At 50.3% G+C, this 19,092-nt stretch overlaps 2 protein-coding genes across 3 annotated transcripts in view; one reads left to right on the top strand and one right to left on the bottom strand.

Moving 5' to 3' along the window:
- The first annotated feature begins 3,651 nt into the window (after positions 1-3,651).
- Positions 3,652-16,823, top strand: EEF2KMT (eukaryotic elongation factor 2 lysine methyltransferase). Of its 2 annotated transcripts, XM_063099077.1 has the most exons (8): positions 3,652-3,753; positions 5,652-5,714; positions 6,964-7,044; positions 8,302-8,403; positions 12,937-13,070; positions 13,151-13,416; positions 14,728-14,877; positions 16,439-16,823. In XM_063099077.1, the coding sequence occupies exons 1-8, from the start codon at positions 3,658-3,660 to the stop codon at positions 16,537-16,539; spliced, it is 993 nt and encodes a 330-aa protein (XP_062955147.1). In that variant the 5' UTR covers positions 3,652-3,657; the 3' UTR covers positions 16,540-16,823. The 2 variants fall into 2 exon arrangements, with proteins under 2 accessions (XP_062955147.1, XP_062955148.1); XM_063099078.1 differs by lacking the exon at positions 8,302-8,403.
- ALG1 (ALG1 chitobiosyldiphosphodolichol beta-mannosyltransferase) overlaps positions 15,878-19,092 on the bottom strand; it is a 17,895-nt gene continuing 14,680 nt past the window's right edge. Inside the window, exons 12-13 of the mRNA XM_063099076.1 lie at positions 18,336-18,411; positions 15,878-17,465 (exon numbers count right to left, since the gene is read on the bottom strand). Of these exons, the coding sequence (XP_062955146.1) occupies positions 17,334-17,465; positions 18,336-18,411 (208 nt within the window). The 3' untranslated portion in view covers positions 15,878-17,333. The remainder of the gene's footprint in view (positions 17,466-18,335; positions 18,412-19,092) is intronic.

The following is a 19,092-nucleotide window of genomic DNA, read 5'->3' as shown; positions in this document are numbered from 1 at the left end:
GGACAGGCCCTTAATAATCAGATGATTAAAAACCCTCTGGTTTTTAAACAGGAGAGGAGATACAGAGAGCATCTGCTTCCCAAAACACAGCAATCAGGTTCAGTGTCGTCAACGGAGTTCTCGTGGTTCTGTTTGTTGCTAGTGTGACATACACAGCCATTCATCGGAAAAAGAAGCGAGTTGTCTTTGGTTTCCTGCAGTGGATCACCATGCATTGTAATAACCCATTTTAGTCTCTCCCTGCATGCCACGGGGGTCCAGCAACCAGGGCCAGCTTCGTGGGCTTGACACCTGGGCAGCCCCACAGGGCCCAGAAGAGCCCCCAACTTGGTTTAATAATCTGCAGTCACCATCTTGAAGTTCTTGTTTTTTTAACAAGGACCCCACATCTTTACTTTGAACGGGGGCCCTAAAATAATGCGGCCAGTTGTATTAGTTTCCTAGGGTAGGGCTGCAGTAACAAAGTACCACAATCTAGGTGGCTTAAAATAATGGAAATGTATTGTCTCACAGACCCGGAGGGTAGAAGTCCAAAATCAAGGTGTCAGCCGGGCCATGCTCCCTCTGAAGGCTCTCGGGGAGGATCCTGCCTTGTGTCTTCTAGCTTCTGGTAATTACCAGCAATCTTCAGTGTTCCTTGCCTTATACATGTGTCACTCCATCTCTGCCTCAGTCGTCACACAGCCATCTTCTCCCTGTGTCTCTGTCTTTACATGCATTCTCTTTTATAAGGACAACAGTCACCGGATTTACCCCTCACCCTAATCCAGTATGACTCATCTTAACTTGGTTACATCTACAAAGACCCTATTTCCAAATAAGATTACATTCCTAGATACCGGGGATCAGGACTTCCAAATTACCTTTTAGGGGATACAGTTTAACACCTAACACTTGTCCTGCCACCTTCCAAAGCATTATCTCTCCCTGGTGCACCTCTTTCTACTTCTCAACAGTTATATTAGACTGACTCTCTCATATTCCTTATTATGCCAGACCCTGACCATTCTTCCTCTGTAACATAGCTTCTGTCTGGATAGCTCGGGGCTTCCTGTACACTGTAAATGGCCTATGGAAAGTTGGAACTTTACTTAACCTTAAACTCCATTACAAAGTTCACGTTAACGTAATTTATATTTGAACTATAAAATTTTTTCTATAAGTTGAAACATGACCTATAAAGGTCTCTCTATCCTGCAGCAACATTGTAGAAAGAAATCAATGGATTCTTTTCTACAGAAACCATTAGCCATAGGAGAGATAAAAGAAAAACTTCAATGTACTGATTGAACTACCATACCCACAGGACAATTTCTAAAAGGCAAACCATTTCATACAGTTAAAATGCATTCAGTTTTACTGTTTGTTTGGGTTTTTTTAAGCCTCAAATCCATGAGTTGAATCTTTAATAAGAGTTCCTGCACATACACATCCCCTCTTGCAACGGGCAGGATGTACCAGATAAGTCCGAATGCTTACCCACATATCAACACCACCCGAAATTTTTACTTTTTAAGCAGCAGTTCTAATCTTCACTGACACCTGAACATACCACACTTGTGAGGTCCATGAAACATTAAGAAATCATTTCAGTGCCTTGATCTTTCCAGATTCAGATCTAAGATGTATGACCTTTGTCTCTCCCAAAAACCCACACATCAAAATAAAAGTTTCTTCTCTCTCTGCGGGTCACTTCTGTGGCCCATATAGGGTCCTTCCTTAATCTGCTTCTCGTCTCTGGCATCAGGAAAGTCTGGCCCAGTCTAGATTTATTAATATCTTAGTATAACAGCATGCAGTGTTACTTGCTATGGCATTGACGGTACATTTTTGCTCCTCAGGGGGAAGGTAATTAATAGCTATTATGTGTGTTAATGGAAAAAGCCCAGGATTTATGAGTGTAAGTAACCTGTTCTCATTGCTTTTCTTTGTCTACTGCAGGCAGAGAACCGATCAACACAGTGAAAGGAAACCAGTGCGCCTGACCCAGATCTGAAGCCAGACTTCCTTAACCACCAAGACCCACCCCTGGTTAAGACACGTTGTGGCATCTCAGGTGACTCTGTCTCAGGATACTGTGACTAAGAGGATTCGTGCAACATCTCAGATCCAGAAACCATTCCTTCTGTGTAAACACTCAATAGCCACAGTCCACCCTCTTTATTTAAATCAACAGCGTTCAGAGAATAAAAAACTGAAACTTTTTTTTTCTTTTCTATCATTTCTTGTGCTCACTTTGTTCCATGGAGGAACAACAGATATGAGAGAATAATTGCGTCAAATTAGAATTAATTCCCCTCTCGTTCTCACAGCTGATAAGGGCTCAGTGTTTCTCATCTCAAAGAAGTAATAAGATTCAATCAGTCCCCTCATCTACCTTCTGCAAGTATATTTAACAAATTATCTCTCGGGACTCTTCCAAAAGGAGTTTTATGAGAGATGTGCAAAGGTAAACGTTTAGACTTTGAACACGGTTCAGCACTAGTTAGTTACTAACTGCCCTGCCTGTCAACTCAAGACACAATAACTTTGAACTAATTACTTTTTTTCTTTTCCAACCTCCACGTCCCCACCTCTGCCCCACCACCACCCCTATCCCCAGGACCTAACCCCTCCTTTTCCTTCGAATTCCTTTCCCAGCAAGATGAAAACTCCTACTGTGAGACCTCAGAGTTAGGTGTGCTGGCCTGCACGGCAGATACTGCCCTTGTACTTTTATATTTATTCGTGTGATAATTACTTCAATGTCTACTTCCCCTGGAGGGCAGGGACCCCACCTGGTTTTTCTCTGTCACATCCCTAATGCCTAACAGTGCCAAGCACATAGTAGGTGCTTAATAAACATTTTGGTGACCAGACCAAAAGGCTGGGGGGGGGGCGTGCTTCCTTCCGCGCGGTCCCAGAAGGGAGGCACTCATGGGAAGGGGCTAGGACAGCGCCCACACGTATGGAGCCCGCCAGAAAGACCCTTCTGAAGGTGCAGGAACAGCGAGAATGGATAGCTGGCGGGTGACCTGACACACCGCCCCCGGGGAACCCTGTTGCCCCGCCCGGCCCGACTATGGCCCCGCTCCCAGGCCACAAGCCCCATCCCGGGCCCGCATCGAACCCTCCCAAGTAACACCTCTAGAACCCGAGCGACACCTCGACCCCTTCCTCAACCCCTAAACCCAGACCCCAAACACCGCCACGGCCTTTCCCCAAGAGCCACCTCCCATGACCTGAGAACTACTTGGTCCCGCCCCAAGCCCCGCCTCCTGAGCACCGCGCCTCTCCTTGATCCCGTTCCAAGACCCGCCTCCGGGGACGCTCGCCCTACGTCGGCTCCTCCCTAAACTCCAAGCCCTGCCTTCTGGGCTCTTCGTCCTGCCTCCAAGCAGCTCCAGGCCCCGCCTCCAGGAACAGAGCAGCGCCTGGCCACGCCCTAAGCCCCGCCTTTCGGGCTCTGCGCCCCGCCTCGACTCCGCTCCAAGCCCCACCTTCCGTGCCGAGCATCGCCTAACCCCACCCTAATCCCCGCCTCCACGACCCCGTCCTGGCCCCGCCCCAAGCCCCGCCTCCCGAGCCTCGCGCGCCGCCCGGAGCCTCGCGTGCCTCCTCTAGGGTCAGGTCCACTTCCGCCCGGTTTCCAGGCAACTCCGGGTCCCCGCCCCCGCCATGGCGCCCGAGGAGAGTGCGGGGACCGCACACCTGCTGCGGAGTTTCGAGCACCGCTACCTGGCGGCGCGGGCGCTGCGCTCCTTCCCCTGGCAGGTGGGTGGGCGGCTGGCGCGTGGGGGCACAGGCGGGGTCCCCGCAGGTGAAGGAGCGCGGGATTTCCTCCAAGGTCATGGACAGCTCACGACCACTTTCACGGCTTTTTTTTTTTTAAGCCAGTGATCATCCCGTCATTGGGAAACACCTGCCCTCGCCCGCCAGGGTGTTCTCATCTGTGCACCAGGCTTTGCACAACAGCGTCTCAGAGGCGGCGTGAGTCTTTTCTGCCTCTGATGGAGGCCAAAGAGCGGCCCCCCACCGACCCTGGGGACCTGCTATTCTCGGCACAGGCAAATGGCTTGCAGCTTCCCGTCTGCCAGCAGAGGGGCTTCATGGACCCTGTCTCGTGTATAATTCATGCGCGATGAGCTCACTGGGATGAGTCAGAATGTCCCCGGGTCTGCCCCACCTTATGGGGTGGTGGTTAGTCATTTGCGTCTTTCATCAACATAGAACGTTTAGCACTCTGAGAGTGCATTTCCGGTCAGGAGGAATATGTGCATTTTTTTTTTACGCAGAATTTAAACCTTCCTGATAGCATCCATAGGTCCCAATTCAGTATGGCTGTAATTGTTTACGTGCCCATGCTAAATGCTTACCTAGGCTCACCCACAACACCTATGAGATGGGACTATTATAATAACTCACGTTTGACCAGAGATGTTTGACTAGGGAAGAAGTATAGAAAATGCAGTAGTTGAGAGTTCAGACCCAGGAGACAGCCTGTCTGCTTTGAATCCTGGCCTAACCCCCTACCTGCTGTGTGACCTTGGGCAAGTGACTGCATCTCTCTGTGCCATAGTTTTTTTTTATTAAAATGGGGCACATAATGATACCTACCTCGTAGGGCTTTATTCAGGTTGCTTGAGTACAAAAGCCCTTGAATCAGAGCCTAGCTCATGGTAAATGCATGTATGTGTTAGCTAGTATTTTTATTTGGTCACCAAATGCTTGTTGAACACTTTCCATAAGCCAGGCACCAGGGATCAGCAGTATACATTACAGATGAGGCCCTTCTTGGATGGGAGAGACAGAGAATAAACAAAGAAATGGTTAACAGGAAAACACCAGGAGATGAGTGGCTGTAAAGCCACTAAGACAGAGAAATGGGGACTGGAGCAACTGGAGTGGGTGGGGGAGGATTCATCAAAGTAGGGAATCAGGTGAGGCCTCCCCAAAGAGGGGGCATTTGAACTGGGGCCTGAACAGTGAAGCAACCGGCCAGGGAATATCTTGGGAAGCAGGAAGTGCAAAGGCCTTGCAGTGAGAACAAGACTGCTGTGGTTGAGGAACAGTAAGGGGCCAGTGTAGCTGCAGTGGAGTGAGCAGGGATGGGACAGGGATGGTAGGAGATGAGGTCAGAGAGAGGGGCCAGGGCCAGGTCTTGAAGGGCATTTTAGGACATGGTAGGGAGCTCTGGAGAAATGAAGTGACTTGCCCAGTGTCACATAGCAGCTGAAATGGTCTGCTAGGTTCGAGCCCCCTGTAAGAGAGGAGAGCATAACATGCCTGGTATCTGCACATTCCCTATTTCCATTTTAATTCAGATGTCAAGTCCGAGGCAAGCCCACCAGCCTTGATGCTGCCCCCCCGCCCCCGTGGTTCATGGCTAACCAGTTCAGCCACAGAGCTGACCTGTGACCCATGCACCAGCTAAGCAGCCAGGACTAATGCGAACCAAGAGTCAGGCTTATGACATTCTTCCCACGACTCACCCAGGTGTAACCCATGACATCTGAATGTCAGGCTTTTAGCCACCCGCCCGTGGCTTCCACTTCCGACTGGCTCCAGGTCCCTGGGGAGATATCACTTAGCCCTTTGCCAACATGTTCTATTGCATGTTTAACGTGCCAGTGAAAACTCCCTTGAGAGTTCTCTCTCTTTCCTCCCAATAGAGCCTAGAAGAGAAATTAAGGGACTCATCAGATTCTGAGCTGCTGCTGGGTATTCTGCAGAAGGTAAGAATCCCAGAGTCACTGGGATACATAACCCGGCCCCCTGGCTGACCCGTGAAGACCTGACAGAAGAGCCACAGGTGCGCTTGTATCCTTTAAAAACCTGCGTGTTCAAAGAACAAAATCACTGGAGTCAACTTTGCACTTGGGTGTCAGCACATCAGACAGTTCTGGCTCTTTTGTTTTCTTAGATGAAGACATCAGAATATACGAAAAGCTGCCTGAGAGGAGGGAATCTAGGGAATGTTTTTTAAACCATCCATAACAAAAACAGGGAAGACAGGTGTGGGAACAGCTTCTAGCATTTGGTGGCTGCTCAGAGACTTTCTTCGTTGCATTTAAGGGAAAAATAAGAAGGTCCATCCTGCCCACTCATGTGTCTTTTCTAAATGTAGATGGACCCTTGCTCCCTGGAGGTGAGGTTTGGACTGTGAAGTGCATCTGCGAGTGGGTTAGAGGCAGGACCACCAACTAGCCCGGCCCCACCCTGACCCTGGCCAAGTGGGCTGTGTGGGATCACACTGCATCCTGGGTCTTAACTATCTTAAGGGTCATGAGCCCTTCTGAAAAGCCAAAGCTGTGGACTCCCTCCCCAGAAAGAAATGCTCCAGAGGAATACATTTTGTGTACAAACTCAGGGGAAACCCTGACATTTTCCCATCCCCTACCACCAAGTCCCTCCAGGGAGCCCAAGTTAAGAATTCCTGTGCTGGAGGGTGAACCGAGATTATCCATGTGGAAAAGAGGCAGCCAGAGCAGGGGAAGACTTTCAGGGCAACCCACCAGTTCAGAGAAATACAGCCTACAGTGATTTTCACCCTGAACATCACACCGTAAGTGGTACAGCAAAAAATGTAGCAAGAGCTGCTTGAAAACCTAACACAGGCCAACTAGGAAGCCCCTGGAGGGTTGTGTGGGGTGCTTTGTTGCCCCCAGGTAAAATCTGCACTGCTCCCAGCAAACAGGCCCTGTGTGACCCTCTCTCTCCAGTCTCATCTTCCCCACTCATCATGCTCACTCACTCTGCCCTCCTTTCCAAAGCTGCCAGGCTGTGGCAACATTTTTAGGAAAGGGCTTATATTTAAGACTTGATCTTTCAGATGCACGAGGGACACCTGGGGCCAGAGCCCTGTGTCCATGCATGCCTTTGCCAAGGGATTGGGTAACTCTGGGATTTGCCCTCTATTCCCTTGAAGCCTGTAGACTTCAGAAGGGGCCTCTCCAGCAACCAACATTTTGCCCTCTGTCGTAGACCGTGAAACATCCCTTGTGTGTGAAGCACCCACCATCAGTGAAATATGCCCGGTGCTTTCTCTCGGAGCTCATCAAAAAGGTCGGTAACAGCCAGTGTCCGCCCGGTAGCCCAACAGCATGTGGAACTTGGCTGGCTGGCTGGCTGGAAGGGGGCTCCCTGCCAGTGCTTTGCCAGTTGGAGCTCAGGTCCTTCCTGTGCCCTGTGCCTGCTTTGCAAACCCCTGTGTGGCAGGGCCTCCCTGCACAACTGACTGCCAGCTGGGTTTGGCCAGTGGGAGGCAGCGCAGGGTGGGAAGAAGGGAGCAGCTGGGGTATTCTCCCCCGCTCTGTTTCCGGGGTTCTCCAGCAGCAGCTGTGTCTCCTCTGCGGCCCCAGCCCCCAGTGTGCAGGGTCTCATGCCTGCGAGGCAGCCCCAGCCCCTGAGCACTGGAAACCCCACCTTCTCCACTGTCCTGCCAGCCCAGCAGGTTTCCTGCTCTTGCCCATCTCTGGACTGCCCGGCAGCCCCCGCTGGAAGTTTTAGCTCTTGCAAAACTAGGTCCTTCGTAACTAGTTTCCCTTGTTAAATTCTCCCCATTGCTCTACCTGGTGTGGGTTCTTTTCCTGACTGAGAAAAGATGGATTTTAAGGAGGAGCCCAAACCTACTGGGTTCGACACTAGACAGGACATCAGAGAGGCGATTCCTCAGTGGTCAATGGCCACTGCAGTGGCCGGCCCCTGGGCGGAAGAGCCATCCCTCATCCAGACTGAGCAAATATATAATCCCTGCTGCTCCCTCACCCACCCCCTCCCTCCTGTCGTCATCCATGCAGTACACCTGTGGTCACCAGTAGGTCTCCCAAGCACCACCAGGAGAAACGTGGAGGTCATCAGAGGAGCCCGGCTGCTGCTGCTGTAGCACATGACAGGGTCACCCACTGAGAAGCAGCCTGGTGAAAACCACACCCTGCCACGTGGAGCGCCGTCTTCGAGGCTCCTGCCTGGCGCACACTTCAAAGCCCCATTTATTTTCTCCAAACACAGCATCTAATGTGAACACAGAGCTCTCTGTCACAGTCCTATGGCAGCTCCCACCGAGTCCCAGTATCCGCTGTCCTAGACCACACTTAACCCTGACCCACTCTACACCGCTCTGTGAGGTCGCCCCACCAAGTGAATTGTTTAGATGCCAGATGGCCTGTTTTAAGTCATTTCACCCCAGATCTCCCTTCCAAATTTGGCGAAAATCATCCTGCCATTTTCACAGGTCAGAGCAAGAGCAAACAGGCAGAATCTGTTTTATTTATGACGGTAGCTTCACCTCTTGGCTGAAGCGCTCTCTCTCTGTCTGCCTAGCACGAGGCTGTTCACACGGAGCCTTTGGATGAGCTGTACGAGGCATTGGCAGAGGTCCTGACTGCCGAGGAGCCCACCCAATGCCATCGGAGCTATTTGCTGGTATGAGATGTTCACCCCCTTGCCCACACAGGCCAGACACCATCCTCCAGACAGAGTAAAGACACGGGCCCCAGTCGGCCTCCCGCAGGCCTCAATCCTGTCTCATCTATTCTGCAGAGTTAGATGAGGTCCATTAAGCTCCCTTAGCCTCAGTTTCCTCATCTGTAAACCAAGCACTTCAACAAACTGCAGCACCTGTCTCATGGGGTTACAGGGCATCCAGTCCAGGTAACACACATTACTTGGTCAGCAAGGACCTGGCGCCCAGTCCTTAATAAATACTCAACAGATGGACATTACAGGACAGCTGTCTCTTCTCCCTGTCCACCACCACCATCATCACTGGCCCAGACAAATGTCACAGCCTTCGGATGGGTGTTCCAGCCTCATGGGGTACTGTGGGTATTTCTGTACAGGTACACAATATGTAATGAACAAATCAGTTAATCAACATATACATCACGTCAAACATTTATCATTTCTTTGTGGTGAGACCATTCGAAAACTTCTCTTCTAGCTATTTGAAAATATACAGTAAATTGTTGTTAATTATAGTCATCCTACAGTACTATAAAACTCTAGGACTTAATCTTCCTATCTAGCTGTAAGTTTGTATCTGTTAACTAACCTCTCCCTATCCCCCATCTACCCTTCCCAGCCTCTGATAACCCCCATTCTACTCTCTACTTCTGAGATTAACTTTTTTAGCTCCCACATAGGAGTGAGAACATGCAGTATTTATCTTTCTGTGTCTGACTTTTCTCACTTAACATAATGTCTTCTGGGCTCATCCGTGTTGCTGCAAATGACAGGGTTTCCTTCTTTTTCATGGCTGAGTAGCATTCCATTGTGTACGTATACCACATTTTCTTTATCCATTCATCTGTTGATGGACACCTATGTTGATCCCATATCTTAGCTATGGTGAACAGTGCTGCAGTAAATATGGGGGTGCAGATATCTCTTCAGTGTGCTAATTTCCTTTCCTTTGGATAAGTATCCAGCCTTGGAATTACTGGATCGTACGGTAGTTCTGTTTTTAGTTTTTCAAGGAACCTCCAGACTGTTTTCCACAATGGGTATACTAATTTCCTTTCCCACCAACAATGTATAAGAGTTTCCTTTTCTCCACATACTCGCCAGCATTTGTCATTTTTTATCTTTTTGATAATAGCCATTCTAATCAGGGTGAGACATATGTCTATACTTTTTAAGATAAATCACCTCATGAGTTTATACCGAAGTTTCTAACTCAAAATCAGAACCGTGGAGGTTTTACTCAACCTCGTCTACAGTCAGATCGTTGGCAGAATTCCGTTTCTTGCAACTGTAGGACTGAGCTCTCCTTCTTTGCTGGCTCTTGGCCAGGGGTGTTTCTCAGCATCCAGAAGCCGCCCGGGATCCCTGGACTCATGGCCCCTTCATCTTCAAAGCCAACAATGGCAAGTCGAGTTCCTCTCATGTTTCCATCTCACCTGCCCTCTTTTATGTCTCTCGGACTTCAGCCAGGGGAAGCACTCATCTGATGGAGTTGGGTCTGCCCAGATAATCCAGGATAATTTCCCCACCTCAAGATCTGTAACCTAAGCACATCTTCAAAGTCTTTTTGCCATGTAACATATTCACAAGTTGCAGGAATTGGGGCACAGGCATCTTTAGGGGCATTATGCAACCTACCGCCCACAGCATGACCTCTTTTAAATCTGGTTTGGTCTTAGTTCCATAGGTAATTATGTATTGAGAGCTCACTGTCAGTGTGTATGTTGATGTCTGTCTAGTCATTTTGGTTGTCTGAAGTTCATTCTTTAAGAAGGGCACATGAGATTGATCTTCCCTGAGTTCCTGCATGTGTGGAACAGTGGGAGCCATTTATGCTTGAAGGTGGATTTGCTGGGTATAGAATCCTGACTCATGTTTTCTTTCCTTGGGTATCTTAGCTGTGTTTCTCCATTTTCTTTGGCATAAAGCATTGCTGTGGAAAAGCCTGATGCTAATCTCATTTTACATCATGTGCTCTTTTCTCTTAGATAGCCAAAGAATTTTTTTCTTTTATTTAAAGTCCAGCAGTTTTATTAGAATCTGGAGGTTGATCACTCTGGGTCGGTGATCTTAGGTGCAGTGTGTGCTCGTTCAGTATTTATTTCAGATCTTTTTGTTTTTTCTTTTTTTTTTTTTTTTTAAAGATGACCGGTAAGGGGATCTTAACCCTTGACTTGGTGTTGTCAGCACCACACTCAGCCAGTGAGCGAACCGGCCATCCGTATATGGGATCCGAACCCGGGGCCTTGGTGTTATCAGCACCGCACTCTACCGAGTGAGCCACGGGCCGGCCCAATCTTTTTGTTTTTTCAGGAGTGCTTTCTTGAATTCTTAGTTTTAGTATTTCTTCTTTGTTTCTGTTTTCTTCCATGTGTTGGCTCTTCCTTCCCTGTTTTCAATCTTTGTCATTTTTTCCTGGATCCTGCATATCTCTTTCTTCTTCTTGATTTTAAAAATTTAATTTCTTTTTACCTTCTCTTTCTCTTAAGGATTTATCTGTTTGGTTGGTTGGTTTTTTTATTCTCACATTCCTTGTAGTGTAGGTTTTAGTTCTGAAAAAATGTTCTCTGGTATTTCTAATTCTCTCGAGTTTGGTCACATGTTGCTGAGTATTTCTAATTATTTTTCAGGCCTTGCCTGACTCCCCTATGTGCTCCCATTACTGGGGTGGGCACGTCCCCTCCTAGGCTGGCTGCTGTTCTCAGTGTGGCCCGCTGCACCTGCCAGTGAAGGCTCATCGGCGGCTGTCACGGGCCTCCTGTGCTCAGGTCTACCAGATGCCCCACTGCATCCCTCATCTGTCTCCACAGACACATGCAGCATACAGGTGTTATGTCTGCTGGTGGTTCACCCCTACCTGTTGACATTTGGGGGTTCACAGAGATTCCTTGTCACCTAGTTTTGTTGTAAATGTTGCCCATGTTTAGCTGCTGTATTTCTTCTTATGTGGAGACTCAGGAAGATTCAAAAACTGTGTTGCAACCACTGCCACCATCTTCCCACCACCCCCCAGATTGATCCTTTTAAGAGGTAAATCAGGGCTGGCCGATTAGCTCAGTTGGTTGGAGCACAGTATTATAGCACCAGGGTCAAGGGTGCAGATCCCATACCAGCCAGTTGCCAAAAAATAAAAAGGTAAATCAGATCATGTCACTCTCCTGCTCAGAAGCCACCAGAGGCTTCCCTTAGCACAAAGACTAAAATCCTAATTCCTCACTGTGGCTCACGAGGCCCTACGTGCTCTGCCCTGCCTTCCTCTCTGGTCTGGCTTCTGCTCTCCTGGGTGCCAGCCCCCCTGGTCTTCTTTCTCTTCCTTGAACTCACCAACCTCTGTGCTGCCGCAGGGCCTGTGCACTTGCTCTGCCTGGAATGCTCTCCCCCCAGAACGCGACATGCCTCACTTCTTTTTACCCGGATTTCAGGTCACATGTCACCTCTTCCAGGAGGCCATACCTGACCAACCTATCTGAAAGAAACCCCCCACCCCCACCCCCACCCCCCGTCTTCTATTGTCAGGTGACCCTTTTTATTTTCGTCCTAGCCCTGGATAACTATGTGGACTACATTGTCTATTTTGATTTGTATCCACTACTGGCATGTAAGTTCCATGAGCACAGTGACTGAGTTCATCCTGTTCATGGCTGTATCCCCAACACCCAGAGTAGAAGCTCAGGAAAAATGTGTTAAAGAAATCAGAGAAATAACAAATGAATACTCACAGTACTCCAGAGACCCTAACCCCTTGCTGACCTTCTGAAGCTCAGAGCCAGCCAGAAAGCACCCTGGGTGACCGCACACTGGTGGCGCTGTTCTCAGCAGCTTTGCAGGGGACAGGAAGCTCCAAACACGAGAGAATCCCCAAGCCCCAAGCTGTCAAGTTGAACTGAGGAAACTTAACTACAGGCTGAGATTTTTCACATAGTTCATGATGCCAGAGAGTTGTGATTCCTTTGTTGTTGTTAATGACTATAGAGTCATAAAAAGCCACAAAAATAGTACAGAGGAGTCCCTTGTACCCATCCCCAGTTTCTCCCAGATGGTAACATCTGATATAACTAGTGCATATCACAACCAGGACACTGACACTGGTACGATGCGTGTGTGTAGTTCTATGCACAGGTCCATGTAAGCACCACCATAATCAATACAGAACATTTCTGTCACCACAAGGATCTCCCTCATGCCACCTTTTATAGTCACCCCCCTACCCTCCCTTGCCTCCACTGTCTCCACCTCTATAATTCTGTCATTTCCAAAGCGTTCGATGAATGGACTCAAAGTACATAACCTGAGACTGGCCTCTTCCCACAGCTCAGTGCCCCGACAGCATCCAAATCGTCATGGGTCAGTAGCTTGTTCCTTTCTATTGCTGAGTAGCATTATAGGGTGTGGACATACCAGTTTGTCCAGCCATCCACCCATGGTGACTTTTTGGTAAACACCAGCTACTTGTATTCTGACAGCTGGATTCTCTTGCACCATCTCTCGGCACAGCCTTCAGGGGACTCGGTCACACTGTCTGAGAGCACAGCCATCATCTCACATGGCACCACAGGCCTGGTCACCTGGGATGCTGCCCTCTACCTTGCGGAATGGGCCATAGAGAACCCGGCAGCCTTCGCTCACAGGTGACCTCAAGGGGCACGGCAGGGCACAAGGCAGGCTTGCCCTGGCATAGTCATGGACACAGGTCCCCATTTCCCACCAGGACTGTCCTCGAACTTGGCAGTGGAGCCGGTTTCACAGGCCTGGCCATCTGCAAGACATGCCACCCCAGAGCGTACATCTTCAGTGACTGTCATAGCCATGTCCTCGAGCAGCTCCAAGGGAACGTCCTTCTCAATGGCTTTTCGTTTGAGCCAGACATCACTGCCAACTCAGGGAGCCCCACAGTGATGCTGGCCCAGCTGGACTGGGACGATGTGACAGTCCCTCAGCTCTCTGCCTTCCAATCAGATGTTGTGATCGCAGCAGGTAACTGTCAGTGTGGGGCAGACCAAGCAATTGGCCCCCTTACAGTGCCAACCCGCTCTCAGCTGGGAGAGGAGGGACCAGGGGATGCTGTTGGCAGAGAAATGACACAGCTTCCAAAAGAGTCATTCTGGGCCTCCAAGGTGACATCAAAGCACAGGGTTCCAGCCCTTCCATGCCCTAAAGTCACAGCCCTCTTGTCAGAGACAGGCCTGCTCTTGTTATAATGGTTCCATCCAATAAGTGAACCCTGGCCTTTCCCAGCAAGGCTTGAGATGAACGAGTGGAACAGGCCCCAGGGCACCAGCCAGTCTGACCCATTAGCCAGGCCACAGCTGAGCAGACAGCAGCCTGAGGGAAGCATCTCGGTTGCCAGCCAGGCCCTCAATGGAATGGCCAGAGCAGCTCTCAGGGAAGAGAGTGCAGGCCAGCCATGCCTCCACCACCTGCCCCTTTGAGTTCTGGCAGCCCCTGATTCTCCCAGGACTGTGTCTCATTCTTCCACATATGGCCAGCACCCAAGCCTAGGGTGGGACCACAGTGGACAGGCGGTGTCAGGCAACAAGAGCAGACATCCTCCACCCATCAGCACCAACCTCCATTTGGTCCATGCATAGCTGTGCAAGGGTTCACTGTCGTCTCCATGCCTCTATGTGGCCCTGCGACCCTGTCCTTCACTTGCATGTATCCGTCCTAGGTCCATGCCCCACGTCCTTCAGAGACCACAAGGAGGGAAGCAGCCACTTCTGGTCAAGGACAGGGTCCTTGAGAGAATCTGGTGTTTGGCTAGGCCACCAAAGTTCCCTTTACCCCTGGTCCCTTGCCGAGCCCACTCGGTCCCCCTCCCTGGTTCAGCTGTGCTTACCTCCAGTCCTGGCCCCGGCCCACACACTCACAGCACCGCATGGCTGGGCACACAAGCCTAGCTGATGGTCATGGGCAAGCGTGTCCCCACACAGCAGCAAGCAGATCAGCAGACCCCTGGAAACTAAAGGGCCAAGGCAGAGTCAGGTTCTGCCTCATTAAGTGTCTTCTAAATAGGCCAAGAGGCCAAGAATTGATATTTTTTTAAAGGCCACACCAGTGAGTCTGAACTATTTTTCCATTTGTTACCATGTCTTTTAAAAGCTTTCTCTCTTAAGTGTTTTCCTTTTTCACCCGTGTAATTTTCTTCCTGTACAATGGCACAGGTCTCACATAACCACTGCTTTCCAGGCCCTTGTCCTGCTGCTGAGGTCAGCACAGCCCAGAACCCCACATTTAGTCCTGAATCCCACACAGAGTCCTTCAGTAACCTGAGGCTTTTCATCCTAGACGTGCTGTATTGCCCAGAAATTATCCTCTCGCTGGTCAGAGTCCTGCAGAGGCTCTCTGCTTGCCGGAAGGACCAGCGGGCCCCTGATGCCTACGTGGCCTTCACCATCCGCAACCCAGAGACATGCCAGCTGTTTACCACCGAGCTTGGTGAGCAGGGCAGGGTCCCTGGGTGCTCTGGGTGGGAGGGAGGGGAGGCAGCACAGAAGTAACCCAGGAGGGCCAGTGGCCCCACCATGTCTCAGAGTGGAGCTCATAAACCTGTGGGCTTCAGTTTCCCTACCTGTGAGATGGAGGTGGCAGTAGATGCTAGACAAGGTTTGGCCCACAGGACAGCCCACTGCAGGCTCTGGAGACAGGTCCTGCCCCCCACCCTCATGAAGGCTGGCCCTCAGTCCCCTTTCCAGCACCACAGAAACAGCCAGCAGGGGAGTGAAGTCTGTAACACACCTAGGACAGTGCCGAGCATGCAGGGAACGCACAGGAACATGGCAGCCGTGTTAGGGGCGCCCAGTAAATGCAGGGAGAGCAGGGGAGGGGAGGATTTCAGAGAAGAGGCTGGGGTCGACCATTTACACAGCCCTGGATTGGCACCATTGTGGGCCAGGCACTGTCCTCAGGCCTGTTTGTCAGACCCCCAGCCCCTGAGAGGGGTATGCTGTCATCGTCCCATCCCATCCGTGAAGATGCCAAGGCACAGTGACCCCCCAAGAGCCCACAGAGTGCAGCCAGGCCACCTGGCTCCCATGCTCCACACCACACCCACCCCACCCAAAGCCACCTCCCTGCCATCCCTGGGGCATGCCCGGCCCAGACAGGACTTTCCATGTGCAACCTGGTGGTGGCACAGAAGCCTGTCTTTGCCCCAGGCTCCCCCCACAGCAAAGCCCCTCCTGGCGGCTGTCTGCACAGACACACCCCCAGCAGCCTCGGTGGCACAGACACAGACAACCCACGCGCCCATCTGTGTCAAGTGGCACATTAATTATGGAACAAACGAACCGACGAACACTCTAGGTACCCACGCATAGAGCACCATGCAGCCTTAAAAAAGAACAAAGTCCTTCAAATACAGAAGAGAAAAAATACCTAAAACATATTTTAAGTGAAGAAAGGAAAGTGCCAAACAGCATATATAGTGTAAGCCCATTTGTTTTAAAAAAGTAATCATCTTCATATTGCTATACCTATGAGGGAAATCTAGAAAAATATACATCAATTAACAGTTGTTATACTTGGGTGGTGGGTTTACAGAGACTTCTACATTTTTATGTCTGTACCACTTCATTCTTATAAATATTTATTATTGATAACAAAAAACCATGACAAAAGCATCCTGCCTAATGGCTCTTCAGACCTCCGTGCTTACGAAGACCACCTGAGCCCTTCTAGCTTTTGTGAGGAACAGCTGCTGTCGGGCAGACACGGGTTCAAAGCTCGGCCCCTCCCGAGCTGTGCCCAAGGATGGGTGGACAGATGCAGAGCAGTGACAGAGAACCCAAGTGGGCCCAGTGGGGAAAGGCGACCACCCCTGCTGCCATCACTGCTGTGTAAAACCCAAATTTTCTTCTCCTGCCCCACCCCGAAGGCTGATTCTCGGAGTCTGGGTAGGCTGGAAATCTGGGAACCACCCAAACCAGCTTGGACACCCCCACACCTGTGTCCTGTCCCCAAACACTGCCATCCTGAGCCACGTGTGTTCTGTTTCCAGGCCAGGCTGGGATCCGATGGGAAGCAGTGCCCTGTCACGACCAGAAACTGTTTCCTTACCAAGAGCACTCGGAGATGGCGATTCTGAAGCTCACACTGTAGATTTCGCAAACATCTTTGGAGATTACAGTGAAGACGAAACCACTATCGTGGGAAGAATTTTTATGTGGGAAAGCTGATAGAACTGTCATTGGACTTGAATGTTCTGAGTGTTAGATTCCAAGTCGGGAACCACAAACTTGTTCTAGTAAGATATAAACTGTTTAAGTGAATGGGTGCCCCCTTTCAGTCAGCAGTTCTGGGTCTTCAGAAAATAACCATAAATCAGAAATGAAAAATCTGGCTCAAAGTGTTTCCTTTGTGTAAATAAAAACATGTATATCATGTATGATTTTCCCCAACCTGGACACTCAGTTCCTCACCAAACCAAACCTGTTGTGAGCGTGATACATCCACTGCACTGCAGGGCAGCAGGTGCCTGTTTCCAAGGCAGGAGACAAAATGTCAGGAGCAGGACGGAGGGCAGAGGCTGGGAAAGGCCAGCACCAGGAGATAAAAACAAGGGGACAAAGACAAGTCGAAGAGGGCACAGGCAAAGGACAGAAAAGTAAGACGCGAGGCAGGGAAGAGAGACGGCCTCACAGAATAGGGGAAGAAAAGAGAGAAGCGTTTCAGAGCTTCCAAGAAACCAAGACAAAGCAGTTTCCTGGGCCACCAACTCTTGAGTTATTAAAATAACTTCAGCAGGCAGCACCCGCTGCCGTCCTTCCAGCTTCTGACCACTGGGAGGCGCTGCTTGCAGGACTTTGCCCTGGGACTGGGCTGTGCAGTGAGGAGGAGCCGCCAGGCAGGACGGCAGGGCAGCCAGCTCCAGGGTTGGACTCCGGTCCGAGGGGTCACATGTCCATAAGGAAAGGGAGCACAGTCTGCTCCCAGCTCTTGTCCCATCGAAGCTGCTCTGACTCCCGAAGGTTCTTCCGCAACTGGTTTAATTTGACAGCAGGATCAGGAAAGTCTGAGAAAAGCATCTACAAAAAAAAATAAAGACCAGAACTTACCTTCTCACCCCTCCCCACCCCATCCGAGTTCCTGCCCCACCTGACCCCAGGTCCCCAGCCCAGCAACACCCCTCCCAAGTCCCACTCCCTCACCAACATTCAAAACACCCCTGCCCCAGCAATGCTTTCTTGACAGAACTTTTTCTGGAAACTTCTCTGCACACTCGCTCTCCCACAATCCACGCCCTGGAGCACCCCCCACCTCTGCCTGCTGTTCCTTCCATCAGAGGCACCTTCCCTCCGCCTCTGGCTAGTCCAGTCCCACTGTCTGCTGGGAATGAGATAACATCCTCGGCTGTGTTCTTTTCAGCTTTGCTGTCTAAATCGAGGATCAGCCAACTACAGCCTGGAGGCCAAATCCACCCACCAGCTGTCTTTGTAAATAAAATTTTATTGGAACACAGCCACACCTCTTTCATCTACACCTGGCCTGTGGCTGCTTTCACGCTACAAACAGTTGAGTTCAGAGACTGTATGACAAAACCTAAAATATTTTCTCTCAAGACCTTTACAGAAAAATGTGCTGATCTTACAACTGTCACAAATGAGAGTGTATTGCTTTTTGTAATAAGAAACAGGTGCCCTTTGCAGAATCCCACCCATCTTTCAAGTCTGGTCCAAGAAGCTCCCTTCAACCCTATCTCACTTCTCTGGTCTCGATCCTTAAAATAGCTGCACAGCCGCCTTGCTCTAGCATCATTTGTGTGGCAGAAGCTCCACAAATCCAGAGGGCACACAGGGACATGTCCTAATTCTCCCAACAGCATGGTCCCACCACAGCTGCAGGCATGGGGGAGCGTCCAAAACCCCCCAAGCCCTGGCACGGCTTGCCGTAGCTACCTGCAACTGAGCAGCCAGTTCCTCTGAGTCCTCAAAGACCAGGCCGTTTTCTTCATGTTTCACAAGCTCATGTAAGCTGCAGACAGAAAGAAGGGAGGCCTGAGTGCACCTGAAGAAGAGACGGAACCCTGTACTGCCCAACGGAACCCTGTACTGCCCACCCGGCCCACCCCACGCTCAGGCAAAGCTGGAGTCAGGGACAGTCAGTTGGCTTTCAGTGAGTCTGTGCTTAAATTTCACATCTGAATAGAAAAACAGTCTGAAAGGGTACACACCAAAATGTCCGAACTGATTTGGATAACGGGGTCCTGAAAGGGGATGTGGGCCTTTTCTGTTCTATGCTCTTCAATGAGAACGTCCTTGGCGACCATTCTTCATTCTTAACTCCAAGTCCAAGAAAGAAGCTAAGGCAACACCCCTCCACACACACACACCCTGGAACTGGCCAGCACATCAAGGGTGACTTTTCTGCTGCCCCAAGCTCAGTTCACACGAGGTCCAGCATCCTGAACATCCCATCCAGAGGCTGGTTCCTGAGCAGGCACTGTGTGCTCAGCCTGAGCCCTGGCCGCTGTTTCTATAACCTCTTCTAACACAGCCCTTTCCAAACACCCACCCCTGCCAGGAGGAGTGGAGTCACCGAATGACACGCATTTAGTGGATTCAAACCCAACTGCCTAATCCCAGCCAAAAGGGCAGGAGCAAGGGGGAACTAAAACCATAAATTGCAGGCAACTCCAGCCACTGAGCCATTCCA

This window comes from Cynocephalus volans, chromosome 6 (genome assembly GCF_027409185.1).
Source record: "Cynocephalus volans isolate mCynVol1 chromosome 6, mCynVol1.pri, whole genome shotgun sequence".
In the NCBI taxonomy this organism is placed as follows: domain Eukaryota; kingdom Metazoa; phylum Chordata; class Mammalia; order Dermoptera; family Cynocephalidae; genus Cynocephalus; species Cynocephalus volans.
Note: the sequence above shows the minus strand (reverse complement) of the source record. Positions and strands in the feature narration are given on the sequence as shown.

Excerpts from the sequence above, each read along its gene's own strand:
- EEF2KMT (XM_063099077.1), top strand. The coding sequence starts at position 3,658 with ATGGCGCCCGAGGAGAGTGCGGGGACCGCACACCTGCTGCGGAGTTTC. Across the intron at positions 13,071-13,150 it reads CCGGCAGCCTTCGCTCACAG|GACTGTCCTCGAACTTGGCA; the intron begins GTGACCTCAAGG and ends ATTTCCCACCAG. Across the intron at positions 14,878-16,438 it reads GCTGTTTACCACCGAGCTTG|GCCAGGCTGGGATCCGATGG; the intron begins GTGAGCAGGGCA and ends TTCTGTTTCCAG.